The sequence below is a fragment of the Temnothorax americanus genome, unplaced genomic scaffold, assembly GCF_048541705.1.
Source record: "Temnothorax americanus isolate GAGA-0224 unplaced genomic scaffold, ASM4854170v1 Scaffold2, whole genome shotgun sequence".
Lineage (NCBI taxonomy): Eukaryota > Metazoa > Arthropoda > Insecta > Hymenoptera > Formicidae > Temnothorax > Temnothorax americanus.
Window position 1 is genome coordinate 5091558 of NW_027509338.1, and position 19748 is coordinate 5111305.

Sequence of the window (19748 nt, forward strand, 5' to 3'; positions counted from 1 at the left end):
GAATTTCTTTAAAATTCATTAAAATCTTAATTACTAATTAAAAGGCAATTTAAATGTTTATGCAATTGCATGAAAATTGATCATCCAAAAGTTGAGCTGATTGCAATTAAAATTAATACTATAACATGTATTGCATGTACCAAGCTGAGCTTAATGTCAGATTTTTAATTTTAGTCTCTATATTACACATTAATGATTTTTACCAGAAATGACTAACAAAAATATAGAAGACTAATATACAAATATTATAGAAAAAAATTCAAAATTATACTGTTTAATTTTAAAAATATGAAAAATTTGATATATATTTAGATTCAAATTTTAAAAATAATGGAGGTATTTTTTCTAAACCTTACTAATTTAATTAATCTTTGCATCGTACACGCACGCATATGTTTTAGGTTTAGCCTTTGTTTAATCAAAACGTTCGAATCTCCTTAATTGATACTACGTAGATAATTTTAATTTTGATTTGCAGAGTAATCGTGATGGTAAAAAGTGCTGCATGAAAAACTTATTCGAATTGAAGCCAGAAGAGCTGCCATGCCCGGAGCTTTCGCGCGAGGATTTGATGGCCTCCGAGCAGCCATCCAGCCGCCATGAAAACGCTCGCGTGGGTTCGTCCGGGTCCAGCTGGTTTAGCTCTGGTTCGACCTCGGTCCAGGCCGGTCAGTCCGTCCTCGTTGCCTCATTGCTATTGCTATCTATACTTTTTTTCACGTAGAAGTGGCTAAGCACTCAAAAATAAAGCGGTATAAGCGCCATTCGGCGTCCCGATATGCTCGAGTGAGCGAATGGAAAATCGTACACTTAAACGAAACGAGACGTGAAAGAAAGTGTATGTTTGTGTGTGTGTGTGTGTGCGCGTGTGTGTGTGTATGTGTGTGTGTATGTGTGTGCGTGTGTGTGTGTGCACGCGCGCGCGCACTTACGTATATAGGGAACTAACTAGACACAACCAAGAGACGTACCTTCGAAACTTTCCGAAGCGCTTGCAGTTACCGTTTATTATATGAAGTCTCTCTTAAAGGTATCCGAACTTTAAAAATGTTCGTGAGTACGTATCAATAATGCATAGCAATGGACAAGAGATCGCCAAGTCACAATTGTCTAGTATATATAAACGCAGATGCGTTTGCATGCCATTTTTAAAGTTTGATAATTTTCTTTTAATTTTTTGTGTATTTAACGTGACAGTGTAAAAACGTTTGCTATTCTTTGAAATATGCTATCATGCACAAAGTTTAACGGGCCAACTAATGAGATGCGATATTTTATGTTCGCAACTATCTACCTGTTTACTGTGTTTTCAATATAAGCCAAAATGGTAATATAAAAATGGCAAGGTTTCACATCGTTGTTTTATTTTACACAATATTGGTTAAATTCGGGCTCAAATGTTACAATTACAATACAATACGCGCTCCCTTACTGTACGCATTTCCGTATTTGTACAGTATATATACATAATTTTACTGTATGCATTATAAGAATACCAAAAAATATCGCGCACACTACCGTTTCTCGTTAGCTATCTCGCTTGCGTAACTACTGCCATTTAGACTGTAGTCCATTATCATATTCAGTTAATTTTGACCGAGACGACGGGTCCAGCTACAACGGCTCCAAATATCGATATAATTACAAACTGCCAGAAACTGAGATATCGCCGTATAATTTAATTTAGAGTAAATATTGAAATTTTGATAGTAAAATTAGACAGCAGATTTTTTAATCGTTTATTTATGACCGCAATAATTATCCATCTTTTTTCCACTATTTCTATTTGTTTTCAAGAGTAGGTTAAACGTTTTGATATAAATGTATTTTTTAAAATTATTTTTCTTTGTGCTTTTTACAACCTTTTGCAACATGCTGTGAAATATTAAACACAATCACACTGCCAGTTCTGCTCGCTCAGTTTTATGGATGGTTTTAAAATTTTGATACAAATTTACGTGATATTTGTTTTAAGATTGCTTTTCGATTTTTGTAACCTTCTATACAACATTACAAAACATTAAATATTGCACATTGCCAGTTATCAGTAAGCATTTTATTTGTAAACCTATGATTAAATCTTCATATTCTTAATACCCCCCCCTCTATTCTTAACATCTCTATTCTCATTGTAACAACATTTATGAACTCCGTATTCTTAACATCTACTCCTGTGCTGCTATATATATGTATACATATATGCTAATAATTCATACTTATTATATGACCACGTGATCATCTTATAATTAGAAAAAGCGCGAATGAAAGAGGAGGATGCCATATTGAAGAGGATATTCAAAGACATTTCTTAGTAAATAAGAATTTCTTATTTATGCACATATGCATGCGTATGTATGCGCACATGCATATCACGCGACACATCGAATGTCAACGCGCAGGCGCGAATAAGAGAGAAAGAGACACGGCAATTATTTTCTCATTTTATTTACCTTGACTTTCCCTCTCCAAAGCGTTGTCGGCATGGAAAATTGCTCGGTCCATTTATATTTTTATCCATTACGTCCAACAGATAAATATCCATATTTATTTGAGGGGGCTGTGGAAAAGTATTAAAAATAGAAGGTTTTTTATCCTAATATGTTAAGAATACGGATTTAATTGTATTTTACTATTTAGATTTTGATCCATTATACATATTTTTAACATTAAGTCTATAGCGAAGATCATCTACGATGGATGGATGATTTTGGATCCTTGTAAAACTTTATATCTTGAATATCAAGAACATCAAGAATTAATATTGATGTATCTACAATTTAAAAAAAAAATTTAATGGAGGCACGGTGCGATTATAGAACACATCAAGAATTGATATGGTTGAAACATATTTTAAGGAAAAATTGAGAAGGACACCATATGATTAGGATTTTATATATATATATATATATATATATATATATATATATATATATACTGCTTTCGATATTTATTAAAGAAAAGAAAAGCAATTGAATTAGTTGATTACGAAAATGCACGAGTTACGCTAACGCAACTTCTTAAAAAATTCCAAGGACTTTATTCTTAATTTTATCGTGTATATATTAGTATTTTATTACATATTTGGCATTTAGAAATATAAATAAACGCTTATTAATTACAAAATGCCTCTAAGAAAGCTCAGTAGTAATCATGCCTTTTTCGAAACGTTGCATGTAAAAAGAGATCGATATTCCTGTAGTAATGCAATTGATACTTTTTTCGTATATAACATGTATTGTGAGTTAAGAAACAATACGTATTAATTTAATTCCATAAAAATCGTACCTCATGTCCATTTTATAATAACTGATTCAATTGTACATGAATTATTTAAAATATTCTGTTTACTCTCCACGTGTGTATAATTAATATTATACTTAGTACAAGAAATATATATACTTCTTATCCTATGAAATATATTTCTTGGTATATGTGAAATGAGACTGAAAACCAGAAATTTTTCGAGCACTAAGCGTTTTTATTATTCTTCTTACATAATAATCGTGATGTTTTTGCGCGATATTTAACGAGCAATTTCACAACGATTACGTCTACGACAATCTGTTTGTTTGAGATGCACTTTCTTGCGCTTTTTGCGTAAAAGTTTTAAATGGACTTATATTTTAATCTTTGGATGGAAGAGAAAAGGAATGAAGCTAAAAACGGAAAGCGCAACTGGAGCGAACAGACGTAATTTGCAACAATCAATTAGTAAGAAACGCACGATATGGATAACGTGAAATATAGCCTACCCCTATATGGAAAAATGATAAAGAAAAGAATTATTAATAATGTTGAGGTGTTGTTTGTCTAATAGTATATACGTTGTCATAGTATCGTGATAATGTTTATATAATATATGAAACGTCGAGTCGCAAAACGACATCGTAGGAGACGCAAGAAAGTCAACTATCGACCTTTGCTTAAAAAAAAAAACATAAGCTACAATTTAATTTAGACAGGTCCCGCCATTGCAAGCTAAAAATATAATTTGCAAGTGTTTTTAATCTGTGAAAGTGTTTTCTATTTAAGATTTACATTCTTACGAACAAAAAATCTAATTAATCAAGTTATTAAAAAAAAAAACAATTTTATATACATTATTCATTTTGATTAATATGTATATTTAGTTTGTGCTTATATCCTTTATTTTTTAAATACCTCAAAAATAAATCGTAATATAAATATAAATTTTAGATTTATTATTTCTGAGATGAAAAGTGCAAAATGTCCATTTATATAAAAATATTTTTAAATTATACTTATAGATCGCGTTGTGTGACTAAGAGATTTTATAAATAAATGATGGAAAAAATGTTCAGAAACAAATTAAATACATAAGGGCAATCAAAAAATGCATAAAATTATCTTTTTTAAATAAATTATTTGAACGTAATAACGTAAAACGAGTACTTTCTTCTAATTTTTATTTCTTTTTTATGAGTAAATGATCGATTCTTGCTCTTCGCTCGATGCCGTAGTGCGGCATGACACCTGTTGTCGATTGAAAGAAATACGCGTATAAATTAAAGGGGTACTGCGTTACTGGGTCGTTTATAAGATACAAAATTAAGCCACAAATAAACATATTTAGAGCCGTAAGTTTCCAATAAATAGAAATATTATTATCTAATTTTCTCTCTTTATTTTCTTTGTGACTACTGAGACATATATAATCTGATGAAACATTCAGGACACAACATTTTATTAGGATTATTAATTATAGCTCTATATAGACGACTTCGTTAAAAACAAACAAGTGATAAGCACAATTTATTGGAAAGAAGTTGAAGGAGATCGCGATCACGTAAGGCATTTAACTTATAGGTACCAAAGATAAGAAAAATTTGGTGTTAGCTGTTAGGAATCTCTCTCTCGTACACAATTTGTGATCTGCCTGATCGCACTAAGTAAAATAAACTAAGTAATTATTAAATCTGATAAGTAAATGAACGGGTACACTGTCAATCCCGAGTCGCTGTAAGTCTAAATAAAACGGGACCCCGTGAATTTTCCATAGGGTCTCCTTCTTTCTCTTTTTCTCACTCTGCTACTTATTCTTTCATATTAGCTAAATAATGAACGAAAAAAGAGATTATCATAAAATTATCTATTGAATTACAAATTTAATTAGAATATTAATAATTAAAGTAGATAATCGAGCAATTTGCTAATTTTATTTTCTCTAATTCACTTTGCAAGTCTCCCGCTTTATCTCTATTCTTCGATTTTCATATGACTTTTAATACGTACCACACTATATCATACGCGTTTATTTGAATAACTTTATTTATTAAGGTAACTACATTTTATATTTGACATATATACGAGTTTCAATATGTATATGTCGGATACGTTTTATAATGTTCAAGAAGATAATTCTTGGGAGAATGCAATGATTTTTTTATATATTATATGTACAATTAATTTAAGTTATTAAGTAAACGCAACTATAATAAATTAGGTTTAGTCTACTTATAGATTTACCGCCAAGCTATAATGTGTATTATATGTTCTTTTGTAAGACTTAACGATAATCGGAAATAAATTGTCGAAAAACAAAGAAGCTATACGTCATTCCTTCTCTTCCAATAATTTATTCCCGTCGAAATTTATCCTATCAATTTTGCATTTCCTACTGATAATATCAATAAAAAGTATTATAAAAAATTATAATTGGAAAATTATAACTTCTCACGCACTTACTTATTTACGGTAGAATTTCTTTATTCTATCCCCTTCTGTTTTAAATCAGTTTTTATTTTCAAATGGTTCTCCAGTAAACCTGACTTCTACTTTTGCGGACTTTTTCTGTTATACATTTGCTATGTAATCACTTAATTATACATAGGATAAGAAAGTAAATAAACGTGGTATAAAACATTTTTATTTCACGTATGTATATTACTAGAAAAATAGTACGAAATGAATCAGAATATAAAAGGTAGTTCAAATTTATTCCAGATATAAAAGAATGGTATGTATACAATGATCTATATTGTATTTGATATGTACATTGAAATGAATACAGAATTCAACAAAATATTATACCTCAGATATTTGATGCGAAATTAAGTGCGAGTATATTTTTAACAGGTATGGTTTTGTAGCATGTGTAATAAAGAGGTTGGTGATAAAAAAAATGATACCGTAAAGATTCATGGAAGGATTCATAAAAACGTGAAATAAAAAGGTAGTAAAACTAAAGGAAAGTGATGAAAAAAAAAATCGAAAATGTAAGAGAGATAGAGAGAAAGAGGGAGATGGGGAAATAAAAAAAGAAAAAGAAAAAATGGAAAAACGGAAAGAAGAAGAACATGGAATGTGTGTAAGAGAACTAGCGGATTACACATTGGTAACAAAATATACACAAATGTCCCCATTGTCTCCCACCGATTTTGAATACGTATAATTCAAAATAAGAGATATGTATTTTTTTAACCCTTAAATGCTACGCGGACCAGCGGACCCCAGACCCTTTACAATTATATATTTTCAAATGTTTCCGCCAAAAATAGAGTTCATGCTCCCATTCGTGATAGTTGAGTGATTGATGACCTACCCGTTTGTACACTTAGTCAGTTTACTTAATTTTTTCTACTATGTTGAAATTGAAATTTTAACAATATAAGCATTTTATTCTCTTTTCTAAGCTTTGAACAAGATTGAAAATAATTTTCATAACTAAATATCAAAAAATCAATGAGTAAGACATTTTCATGCTGGGGTCTTTTAGACCCCATATGTGTCATTTACGAGATTCTTGAGAGGTGTGGCATTTAAGGGTTAATAAATGTTCTATTCTAACGTACGTAAGGGATGATACTTGTTTGGTGTGCCTTGATTATATCATCTTAGATTACATTGACAGTTTAATAATAATTATAAGTCTGAACGCGTTAAATCTTTTTCTAGATAATTCTGTCTAAAACTAAAATTTATTTCATTCATTGTAATTTTATTCATTTATAACTTTTTATTAATAATTTATTAAATTTCTTATATTTACAACAAAAGTAAAATGTTGTTACAAATTGTCTTATTTAATACATTTATGCAAACGCAAATATAATATATTTTGTGTATATAATATATTTTGTACAAACATTTTGTGTGTAACAATTTTTTTAAACAAATTTTTCTCATAAAAGATAGAAATACTTTTTATATCGTCCACCTTAATCGCTTCAAATACTTGATGAATTGTAAAAGTCTATGCTTGTATCGTAAAACAGTTCGTCTAACGTAATTATTTGCAATACGGTTTCTATATATGAAAGGTGCAAACAGGAACTAACTATTAAGTAATTAATTATACAAATATTAGAATACGCTACTTAATACTAATGTTTTCATGCAAGCTTAAATAATAGATAAATAAAGAATTCAATTTAAAACGGCTGAAGAAGACCCTGTGCGGTTGAAACGTTCCGTTGTATATAAGTATGTTTATTAAATTTATTTTAAATTGACATCTACGTGTTTGCTCGATTGTTGGCCTTTATTCCTATTTATTAAGCTTAAATAATTTTGTGAGATTCGCACTTTGCATATTATTTCATTATATATTGCGTATTATATCCACATGTTAAATGTTGCCCATGGCTATATGATCGTTGGAACGTGTGTTATCATTTCTATTTTTTCCGATCTCGTGCTGAAATTCATTTTCCAATTCCCAGACAACCTCATCATCGAATTTCTGTTGCTCAGTGACCCACCCGCATATCATTGTACGTAAAAGTATACCTATAAATTGAGTTACATAATCCGATGAAATAAATGAATAAAATCAATGAAGTAGAAACAAACTCATTTGACTAGACAAATTATAAAATTTAATTTAAAGACAAAGAAACTAATTGATTTCAACATACAAGTAAAAAGTTTTTATAATTTTTCCTTTTTATCGATAATTTAATTTGTTTATACAATAAGAAATTGTATTAAAAATTTATTTAACAGAATAAAAATTATTTTTTTTCATATCGCTAGTGTTTAATTTTCACAATATGCGCGACGTGGAGATTGATTAGAAGTACCTGTTATTAATCCAGAAACAATAGAGATCCCAAGGGTGACCGCCAGAGCCAGTAATTGATATCCCGCTTGCTGATACGCCGTCCTATTAAGTCCCGGTGATATTCCATAATTGTCGCGCATCTCGCCAATTTTTGCCTCTGAGCTTGGCGCTCGTGCAGGAAAGATCTATTGACGAATGCCATTAAAAATAAATATTTTAAATCAACAATAATTATAAATTATAATTTGACATAAAATTTGCAATATGTTTAACAAACATTTATATAGTTTTCAATTATTTAATTTTAAATGTTTATATACATATTTTGATGGAAAACAGATAAAAATACGATTAAAGTTAAAATAAAACATTTTATCATACGTTGCATGTACAATTTATTGAATGATTATCATCTTTATGTGGACGGGATTCTGTTCGATAATTACCGCAAAAATTATTTAAAATTGCGATGGTCAAATTATCGTTCCGCACAGCAACGTACAAATGAAAGTTAATTACGCGGAAACGATCGAATGATTAATTCAAGACAACGGAATTACGTACTTCATACAGGGAGTAATCATAAGAGGCTTCCGTGGCCAAGCATGCCATAAGAGCCCCGAAAAATGCAGCCAGTACACCCGGCATTCCATGTAAATTATGTACCCCACAAGTGTCATGGATATGAAAATGTTTTTGTATAATTGGCTGTAAAAAAAAGATAAAGAAATTGATATAAAATGGATTTAGTAGAAATAGAATAGTTAAATATATTTCTTGAAAAAAAACTTGAAAAAAGTTTATATATATATATATATATATATATATATATATAAAGATATTAATATATTAAATAAAGATATTAAAATAATAATAGATATAAAAATAATACACAACGTTATTCAAAAGTTTAAGTCAAATAAAAAAAACAAACACAAAAAATATATATTTATTATTTAAAATAAACCCTTTAATATATATATGTACATAACTTTGTACAGTCGTGCAATTTGTTCGTAATAACAGAAAAGTTCTTGACTATAAATGATATTTAACTTCTTCGTTATATATAAGTTATGCTGAATGGTGGAAATATCGAAAAACTGTTGTTGAACTTTTAATTACATCTTTAATTCCGAAAATAAAAACTAGACGAGGAGTGATTTATGTAATAACCACGTTATGTGTATTTATATAATCCTTATATAAGAATATATAACAAGATCGTTTTCGATATCTAATATATTTTTGTGCTATTTTCAAAGAACTAAAATTGGTATAAATGTATAAAATCTAGCAAAATTCCTGATTAGAACGATCTAATGTATATTCTGTGTGTTCAAAGTATTTTTTTTGTTGGCATAGCGAATAGAAGTTTATATATATATATATATATGTAACAATTACGTAAATTACGTTAATAGATTTATCTATTATTTTATCACAAAAGTATTAAAGTACACTCATCGAAAAGCGAATATTTTACGAAATATTTTATATTTTTTATACTGATATAATTTTACAATATAAAACATCTCGATCCTTTAAAAAAACTACTGATTTTCCAACTTTTTATTTTCAGAAAAGGATAAAAAGGTACGTATCTAAAAAACTATCTGATCTCATGATAATCTCACCGTGAGATATCTGTATCCCAGCACACTAATCATACCAGATATAGCTCCAATGATCAAAGCACCCACTGGTTGACACATCATACCTGTGCGCATTGAAAAATCCGAATTAGAGAAAGGCTCACTTGATTCTGAACAAGAGAACGAGATGATTTAATGAGTGAGACTAATAAAAAATATATTTATCTTTTGGACAAAAGTGTTATATGACAGTCACGTTGCAATATATTTATAACAATGAAATATTGCAAAAGACAATAATATTAAACTTGTATATTACTTTTATTCTCAATTTTAATGGTCATGGGTAACGTAGTACAGGTAACGTTAGTACACACAAAATATGAAAAAAGTCTGTGTCTTTCTATTTTAATGTAACATAAAACATAAGTACACCAAAATTAATAAGCAATATGATAATTTCGATAATTACATGTAACATATTATGTATCTAATATACATTATGTAGAAAGAAAACATTCGGATACTGAACTAATACATAATTGCAGTACCCATACACTGATCGATTTTATATTGTTTTAGTAAAAATAACATATTTAGAAAAATTATATTAGCTCAATGAAAAAATTAACTGAATTAACACAAAAAGTAAATGTGGGATTAAATACGACTTAATTTAATCACTTTTTTATTATGCCGCGCATCATAAGATTTTGTATATTATATAATATAAAAACCCTACACATAAGTAGTATATGTATATACATAATATTTATAGATCTGTATGTTAAAGAGTTAATAATCGATTTGCAAACCTGCAGCTGTGCCAATAGCTACGCCTCCAGCTAGGGTTGAGTTTTGCACGTGCACCATGTTGAATTTGTTGTCCTTGGAAACCAATGCCGACACGGCGAACGTGATCACGCAGCTCGCGGATATTGATAGCAGAGTGTTGATTATAGCACGCTGTTGATCATCTCCTGTCAATGCAGCGCCATTAAATGACGGCCAAAATAGCCATAAGAACACCGTACCTGAAGGCAACGATTAACCATATATCTTATTACCTCCTTTCTAGCGATTATCATTTATAAAATTTAATAAAATTTTTAAAAAATTCTATTTAATAAATTATCCAATCTCTATTATTGTTATAGATACGCAAAACTTATTTGACATATACCAATCATGGCGAAAACGTCTGACTGATAAGACGATCCCTCCAGATCATGCTCCTCCGGTTTATCCTTCATTCCGAGTACAAAACTAATTGCCAATCCAAAATATGCACCAAACACGTGAACGAACATACTATCACCAGCGTCAACAACCTAAGAAATGTCAACGAGGTTTATATATTTTTATTGATATAAAAGTCAGCAACACATATAGATTATATAATACCTAATGAATATTTTCATTTATAATATAATAAACATTCGTTGGAAATGTTGAAATAAATTATTATGAAAATACTATCGATTGCGATAACTTTTTCCTGACAATTGTCAGAAATATTTATAAATATATTTTCTGTGGATTTTTTATCATATAAAAATATCCCTTTAATTAATTGATAAATGTATATTTTGTTTTACCGCTCATTGTGTGTGTGATTTATGATCGCGCAATTTATGAACTTCTGTGACTGCGATCTTGCAAAAACCAGAACATAAACTTACCATGAACAGATGCTCGCCCACATACTTATTAGCGGTGAACATGATTAACTCCACTATCCCCATAAACACCAGTTGCATATAGGTCACTTTACCTAAAATTGCTCCCATGGATATAAGCGGTGTAGCAACAGCAACATCGGCGCTAAGCAAACTGAAAAGTTTCGTAACAATACATGATGAAGAAATAAATATTTTTATTTAGACTTTTCTATAAAAGAGCCATTTTTTTTACTTTCCTTAATTTTAGTGTAAAAGTAAAACGTTTACATTTCTTTATATCCACAAAATAAAACTAATCTAAAATATTATCTAATTACTTCAGTCTTTAATAGAAATCAGAATAAACATTGACCTTCCTAATGAAAGATGAGCCTTGTTGCCTAATTTCACGTTCAATATGCCGTCGCAGATTAAAGCCACCTGGACGAGAATCGCGCCTATAAGGAAGGTCAAGCCAACAGCGCTCTGGCTGTACCTCTTGAGGAACGTCATCAGAAAGCCAAAACCGATCCAAATCATTACGTGGACATCTTGATACACTGATGATTTTAGCCAGGTCCACAAAAACAAAAAAGAACGAGCGTTTTGTAAAGCGATATATTCGCCACAATTCGCGTGTTGATTAGTGCATAAAGCTTTCTTTCTTCATTTCTCAATCTACCTTAATCGCTTATATAACTTACACATTAGTTAGCAATCGCAGCAATCATAGTTTATAATAGGATAGTAAAAGATGTAACTTACAATTTGTATAGATTTAGCATATATTTCCGCGCGTTGTGTACCTATACACATCTTATAACTTTTTAATATATAGTAATAAATATAATAATAAAATATTTCAATTAACATGCAAGTTCTATATATACCGATACAGCAAAGCTTTTGTGTTAGAATCTGTTATTAATAAATGTAATTTTATCACTGCGACTAGATTATAATTTCCTTCATTTACGTAAACATTTTTTATAATCTAAAATGGATTTTATTTAATTATACAAATAAAAATAATATAAAATTAAATAAAAATAAACTGTTATTTATACAATTATACATTTGTAAGTTTTGTTTTATATGTTGTTTCGTACATTTGCTTCATATATTTCCGTTCCATCTGTTATTGCTTTGTACATTTTACTTCAGCATCGTGTGTATCATAAAGACTTTCATTTATCATTAATTTAAATATAACAAAAATTTGTTTGGTTCACCTCCTTTTTCACCCTGTATTATTTTTTATCATTCCAATATTTTTTTCTGACGCAAAACATAGCTGTCACTTTTTTCATGATTTTAGTAATAAAAAGTATCAAAAATCTTCTTTCATTAAAAGATTAAAATCACCGATGGCCACATAAATAGTCAATCAAGAACAAAAATTTTACACTTAACTTTTCAAACATTATACGTTGCTTCAGATTTCAACGATATTATGCGTGCTTCTCGGTTATTTTTGAAAAATGTTCTTTCTCGGGGACATACGAGAAGAAGGACACAGAATATATTAAAAAGATGAGTTGACAGAAGATAAAAAAAATAAATAACAAGAAAAAAAATAAAAATGACAGAAAAAGGGAAATGGTGGAAAATGATGAGACCAATATAAAACTTACGTGTATAGCTGACAGATAGAGAGTTCGATTTTCCATTCAAATAAGGTGCGAAGCTATTCTGTGGGTTACCGGCGTCCGCCTCCGGGGCATAATCATATATGGCAAGAAAAGCACACAACAGAAAACCCTCGATAAGAAGAAGTATGATCGGGCGTTCTGGCCCGTTGCACGTCAGGATTCGTACCAGCACTGTGCAAGGATTCATTGTGCGGCGTGTCATGCGCCAAATGTGCTCGGTCACGGTGACTTCTTCAAAATTATTGGCGTTTTCGTACTTCATGGAGATTTCATTACGGTGCATATGTACTTGAATTTAATTTGCCGCACGAAAAAGTATAATACGCATTAATTTCTGATAAATGTCAATCTTGGAGTATTAATGCGCAGTGAGTTAAAATTTTTCCAGTCCACGAAAATAAAAAGATTTCATTTTATTGCTTATATAAATGTAAGCGTTAAGATTAGTTTTATATCAATGTTATAATTATTATGCAGTTATTTCTTTAAAAAAGGAACACATGCATAAATTAATTAAAATTGTCGTTGTTTAAATTTTCTCTTCAAAAATAATTTTATAATAATCAATTTTTTAAAGAAAACACTTTAGATATTTTTAATTCAATTTATTAACACAAAATTTTATCCGCAATCTTTTTACAGCAATCTTATTTTGTCTTATTTTCATCATCAAAATCATATAATTATGATTTATTGATTACATACTAATGTGTTAATTGAAAAGAGATTACATGGTTGAAGATCCCCCCATTGAATTTAACGATAAACTTGTTATTCCAAGTAGACCATTAATAGGAAACAACGTAGACATGACAATTCACTGACAAATACTGAAGATGGACTGTTTCCGACGACTAGCGCGAACAATGTCTCTCCAACCAACCTTTTGAACACATGCGGGTCGATAATGTTTAAAATATGAAAGGTCAAGTCGAAAACCGTACCTCTCTTATTCACATGCTAACCTGTATATTCTTTTCTTTGTGCAACGCTGAACACGTGCAAATATATTAAAATGATTTATTTTAATTTTTCTAAGCGATCTTTGTGATGTGTTTAAAAATATTAGTTCAAAAAAATGATTCAGAATAAACTTATTCTGTTTTGAATAAGATATTATCTGTGGTTGGTACATATGTACGTATAAAGCACGGCATTGTACGGTTGGCGAAACGTGGACGATGACGTAAGCGGATAGGAAAAAAATAGAAGTTTGAAATTTGATGCTACAGGCGCATGATGACAATACCATGGACAGAGGTAGCAATAGGATTAGCAATAGAAAAATATTAGAAAAAATTAAGGAAAAAAGAAATATGTAGACAACAATACAGAGTAGAAGAGATAGGATGGTATAGGACACCTGTGCTGAGACATGAAGGATTAGTACGCGACATATTGGAGGCGGAGATAGAAATAAAGAAACGTAGAGGTAGACGCAGATTAGATTATCGTTCACAATTAGTCAAAGACGCAGGATGCTCTATACTTTCAGGGAAATTCGTAGGTTAGCTCAGGACAGGAAAATATGATAATGAGTACAAATTTATTTCAGGTGGTTTTTACGAGATCTAAAAGCTATTTCTATTTTTTTTAAATATAAAAACTTCTATTTTTTTTACATAAATACATTTTTATCTTATTTTACTTGTAGACGTTAACACAAGATCACTGAAAAATAGATAATTTGCAAAATAGCTTGTGTATTTTAATAAATTTTTGTATAAATAATGTGAAAGATTTGTAAAGCATCTTCTTAATGATCTTATCTTAATATTTTTATATGTGAAATGACACAAAGATTTGACTTTTTTCTTGCGTTTTCTGCATGATAGAGATAAAACAATCTATCTTTTAGACATCATTTTACGAATATTTTATAAATTCTTGTTGATATTGAACAAAAATTGTCAAATATATCTTTTGGCTCTTTTTCACTCTTTGTTTTTCGTCATTTCTTCTCTTCTTTTACAAAAAATAACAAATAATTTAAATGAAGAAATTTGATTTACTTACTTGGATAAATTCGTAATGGATCGTCATCCGGTTTCTTGGTTTGTCCGGATTTGTTGGTGCCTGCAAATATAAATAGAATTTAATGTTAAGCACAACAGTGGAAATTGTATGTACATAAATTATATAAAAAATTTAAAGAAGTTGATCATTAATAATAAATGTAACTCTTAAAATTTTTACAATTAATTTTTAAAATTTCTAGAATTTTCGAAAAAAGTTCTAAAAGTGGCTAAAAAGAATATGTTTATAAATTCTATTTTAATTATATATACTTCCATTTCCTTGGAAGTTATCGAAAAAAAATTGCTTGTAATAAATTAATATTGTATATGTAACAATTTTATAAAATTTTTGTAGAAAAAAATTAAAATTTTGCTATTTAATTATAAATTTACATTTTTTTATTTAATAATATTTTACATGTATTTATGAATAAAAAAATGAATTTGCTGAAAATTATATTACACACTCAATAATTCTTATATAACTATACAAGTCGTATTATTATGTAACTGAGATCCACGTACATGTATACATTTATGTGTATGTGTGTGTTTTGGACACTGACCAGTGTGATTTTTTAGCAAATTAGCATTCGCCTCTGGACCGTATGTCATCATTGTCCCTATTATCGCGATTAGGATAATTTCGAGTAGAAACAGCATCAGTACTTGCTGCTTTCCAGTGACCGATGAAAACATTATCTGCAAAATTGGAAAGATCTATGTAAATCGTTAAAACAGTTATTTTTAGCACGATTAAATTATCAGTTTACTGCCAAAAGCTTTTTGCTGTTGAATTGTATTTTGGATATGAATGACACAAGTTGTTTTTATTTATACCTAGTTCTTAAAAAAAAAAAATATGAAAAGAATAAATATCTTTTTTCTATATTTTCCATATTATTTTATTATTATTATTATTATTATTATTATTGTTATTATTATTGTTATTATTATTTTATTGATATATTTAAGATATATTTAGTTATTGTTGTTGCTGTTTTATTATTTTTTTATAAGTTTAAAAAATTTTTCTTTAAATTAAAGAAATAAAAATTATTTAATTATTAGATATTATTTGATTATGTGTGTATAATAATATTTTAAGTATTTAGAATAGAATAGAAGTCCCTAATCAATTTCCTTGGAATTACAATTTACAATTCCCACTATCCTCTCCATCTCTACACTAAACCTTTTTGGACTAACAGTTTAACGTCTCTTCCAAAAGACGGAGCCCAGTTTGCTCCGCACGAGAGTGCACAAGAGCGCAGCTTTCGCAATATTAAAATTCCATGTTTACGTGGCTCTAGTGGAGGAACCTGGTTCCTCAGATCACGAGTCTGGCGCGTGTTATCAAATTAAATTAATCAGATCTTTATTTAATATCTGTATAAAAAAATATATAAGTAATCCAATTTTTTATTGATATAATGTTTGAATGTTATAAAGAATAAAAAAATATACGATAGCTTATAAGAGTTTACCTACTTATATTTTTAAAACAAATGATAATCTAAAGATGGTTAAAAAATAATTAATATATAAATATATCCAATAATTCATTTTTAAAGTCTAAAATAATATTCTTAAGAACACATACACGCATACATGTATGTATATACACGTATCTATAAATATACAAAGTCGTAAACTTTAAATAAGCAAATATCTATAAGTAATAATTTGCATATCAATCAGTACTATACCTTTGCCATTATGTTTTAATAATTCAGTTTAATCAAATTGTCAGTTACGCCTCTCACACTGAAGATTTTCTGCCTCACAGATTCACTGAAAGAATACATATTTTCTCGCTCACTTTTGCAAACTGACTTATACGCTCGTCGAATTTTATGAGAAACGCGAAAAATGATCTGAATCTAAATTTATTTCTATTCGGCAAAGTAATAAATATATTTAACTGAGAATATAAGTAAAAAGTGGTGAGCTAGTAAATGTACAATATTCATCCGCTGTTACATTAACTTACTTTATTATTGACTAGTTATACACAATATTTTTTTATATCAACAATTTTGAAATAAAAAATACAATTCAGTTCTTGTATTTTTTGATGTTCCACATATTCGCATATATATTTCTTAAATACTTATGTTGCATATATGCTCTATATAGATTAGAATTTTGTCCTGTACATTGTGTTTCTCCCGTGCACCAGTAAATACAAACTGCTATTTTGTTAAATTTATTAAATGCAAATAGCAAATTCAAATGGTCATCAAGACAAGACGAGACAAGAGGTACGGTGGAAATGATTTTGTATATGACGAATATAATCTGTATTGGTTCAGCTGGTATGAATAAAGTGCGTTTCTATACGCTATTGTTTATCTTTCTATAGTGGACATGATCCAATTACACTGTAGTTGCGCAACATTGACCACCCCACGTTATTTCTACTAGACCATTACACTCAATACATTGCAATACAAGAAATATCACTCTTTTTCGTGGAATTGAGTCACTATTACACTGAGCGCTTTACATCACATTAATCATAATATAGCATTACAAGTATAGGAATAACTGCAAAGTTATTACCCAATTTCAGATCACGTTTTCACTCTTAGTGGATCGTTGACGTGGGAAACGTCGCTCGTCGCACGATGTCGCAAAACATTCTGCCTCGTTTAAGCCTCGTTTAAATACCCATACTGAGGGTCGCCCCGTGATCATCACGGCTGTTTATATGAACCCTAAGCCGCAGGGGAATTAGTAACAATTGTCATCTTTATCTAATTTCATGCGTCCTTGTCATCTCATCGAAATACTTGATTTCCAGAAATAGAAGAATCCGCGATTTAATGCAGCATGTTCGTATTTTACTTATTACAAAGAAACTATACAGTATACAGGAGCGTTTTTAGTATGAAAATGTGGAGAAAGGTTCTCTCTATCATATTAGTACTGTTTAATCATGAAAATTAGTTGTTTAAAAACTCAAATGCCGAAATTGTGAAAACGGTGCCAACAAGCCCCCCCTGTCTCCCCTAATTCTATTTTATTATTATTTTATTTCATTTATCATTTTTTATCTCATTTTTCATTTAGTTAGAAGAATTTAATTTCCTATTTCTTTAATCTCGCTTTTGTACATTTTACATCTACGCTTCACACTTTAAGAGTTATCTTTATATCTATTTGTTTATAATTTGTTTATAATCTTTTATAATAAAATTAGAAAATTTATTATGCACAACGTATAATTTTACATTTTTTATTCTGCATTCTCTATATGAATATAGAAATTGGTTCAATTTATTGGCTGTTTTACGAAAATATATATGTCAAAGAGATTGCTCACATGAAAATATCATCAATTATGAATTCATAGATATATATGAATAGTTAACAAAATAAACAAGATTGTAAGCGTAAAGTACTAAATATTTATGAAATTGAACAAAATAAAAAGTATGTTCCGATTCTTCAAGACTGTTGCAAAATTATTTCTAAAGCAGGGATTATAACAACGTGCACTATAGATTAGTGGAACTGTTTTTCAAGAGTAAAACTGACGTTACAAACATATTATCTATTAACGATGACATCCTATACATCAACTGCACGTGCAAGAATGTGAGACTGTCTCTTATAACAAACAATTGCTTATGCAACCACTCAAACGCGGTTAAAACTATACATCTTCGAATATATCTTAAAAAATAAATTCTATTGTGACACAGATTTACATATCTATAAAAATACTCACAAAGTTAAATTTTTTAAAAATTATTTCTGTTTTTTAATAAAATTGAGATAATAAAAGATTACTTTGTCGTTCTTCTTTGTTATTTCCACATATTATTATTGCATAATATATTAATAGATATGTATACTTATGCAAACAATATAATTTACATTTTACAATACAAAAAATACAAAAAAATTAAAGCAATAAGATTTTGTAGCACTAATTAAAAAATTTGTATTAATTTAACGATTATTTCTATATTTATATTGTAGGTAAATGTAATCAATTTTTTTTTAAAAGTACGATAATATAAATCATCATTCTATATCGTTCAAACATTAAAAATAACAAATTTTTGATATAAAATCTAAAAATTATTATTAAAAGTTAAATGTATTTGAAAATCTTTTTCTTCTTTTTTTCAGTATTTATATATATTATTTTTGGAAACAGATATCATCTTAAAAAGCATGCATAATAAGATTTTATTCTTACACTGTTAATTCTTATACTTACCTTTATTTTGTGTAACTGCTTTGAAACAGAAATGATGAGAATGTTGGATGGATAAAATTTTCTTTATATTCACAGATTTTATATTAAAATGTATATCTTTTTAAATCGCCTTTGCATCGCAAGTATCAGACAAAATTTTGGAGGTCGAGCTGGTATCGGCGAGAAATAATATGATTTCGCCAATGGAATCACGAAACGTCTGACCACGAGGACAAGCAAAGCGATACTCGACCGAAGAAAACGAATAGTTCAATGCCAGTCGGCAGATGACACGCGATCGATTTGTTCTGCTCAGGGAAATGGACAGTCAACATGTACCGATATAATTAGACTATATACGTCGAACGCGAGACAAACAAGTCGCCAGTGGTAGCGGCGATCTTGACATTCTATAATGTAGGTATATATCGTGTAAAATCTGTGCAATGGGATAGAAGATTTGATATGTTATATGTAAATATTAAAAAAAATATGCAGGGACTATTTTAATTCATAAGATCTTATAATCCTATAAGAGATCGCATTTAAAAAAAAAAGAACATTTCAAAGTTTTGTTCAATATTTA

The 19748-nt window shown here is 29.1% G+C and overlaps 2 protein-coding genes across 10 annotated transcripts in view; one reads left to right on the top strand and one right to left on the bottom strand.

The window, feature by feature from the left end:
- Con (leucine rich repeat protein connectin) overlaps positions 1 to 5548 on the top strand; it is a 123115-nt gene extending 117567 nt beyond the window's left edge. For 2 of the 3 annotated variants that reach the window (XM_077405069.1, XM_077405068.1), the window contains one exon: positions 479 to 5548. In XM_077405069.1, coding sequence (XP_077261195.1) covers positions 479 to 724 — 246 coding nt within the window. In that variant the 3' untranslated portion in view covers positions 725 to 5548. The remainder of the gene's footprint in view (positions 1 to 478) is intronic. The other variant, XM_077405070.1, reaches the window with a different exon arrangement.
- Positions 2422 to 19413, bottom strand: Rh50 (Rhesus blood group-associated glycoprotein Rh50). 7 transcript variants are annotated; one of them, XM_077405065.1, is made up of 13 exons: positions 17515 to 17649; positions 16659 to 16743; positions 15516 to 15651; positions 14948 to 15007; positions 12914 to 13162; positions 11653 to 11839; positions 11301 to 11451; positions 10802 to 10949; positions 10434 to 10652; positions 9661 to 9743; positions 8588 to 8731; positions 8043 to 8208; positions 2422 to 2557 (listed from the first exon to the last, which is right to left on the bottom strand). In XM_077405065.1, exons 2-13 carry the CDS (start codon positions 16665 to 16667, stop codon positions 2511 to 2513), a joined length of 1599 nt encoding a protein of 532 aa, XP_077261191.1. In that variant the 5' UTR covers positions 16668 to 16743; positions 17515 to 17649; the 3' UTR covers positions 2422 to 2510. The 7 variants fall into 7 exon arrangements, with proteins under 7 accessions (XP_077261191.1, XP_077261186.1, XP_077261187.1 ...); XM_077405060.1 differs by lacking the exon at positions 2422 to 2557 and adding an exon at positions 5390 to 7749 and having other exon boundaries at positions 17515 to 17648; XM_077405061.1 differs by lacking the exon at positions 2422 to 2557 and adding an exon at positions 5390 to 7749 and having other exon boundaries at positions 17486 to 17634.
- Positions 19414 to 19748: the final 335 nt, after the last annotated feature.

Bases quoted from the DNA above. Each gene is read 5' to 3' on its own strand.
- Rh50 (XM_077405060.1), bottom strand. The intron at 11,840-12,913 runs GTAAGTTTTATA...TAAAATCATCAG, and splicing joins TCTATCTGTCAGCTATACAC to TGTATCAAGATGTCCACGTA. The intron at 8,209-8,587 runs GTACGTAATTCC...ATTCGTCAATAG, and splicing joins ATGATTACTCCCTGTATGAA to ATCTTTCCTGCACGAGCGCC.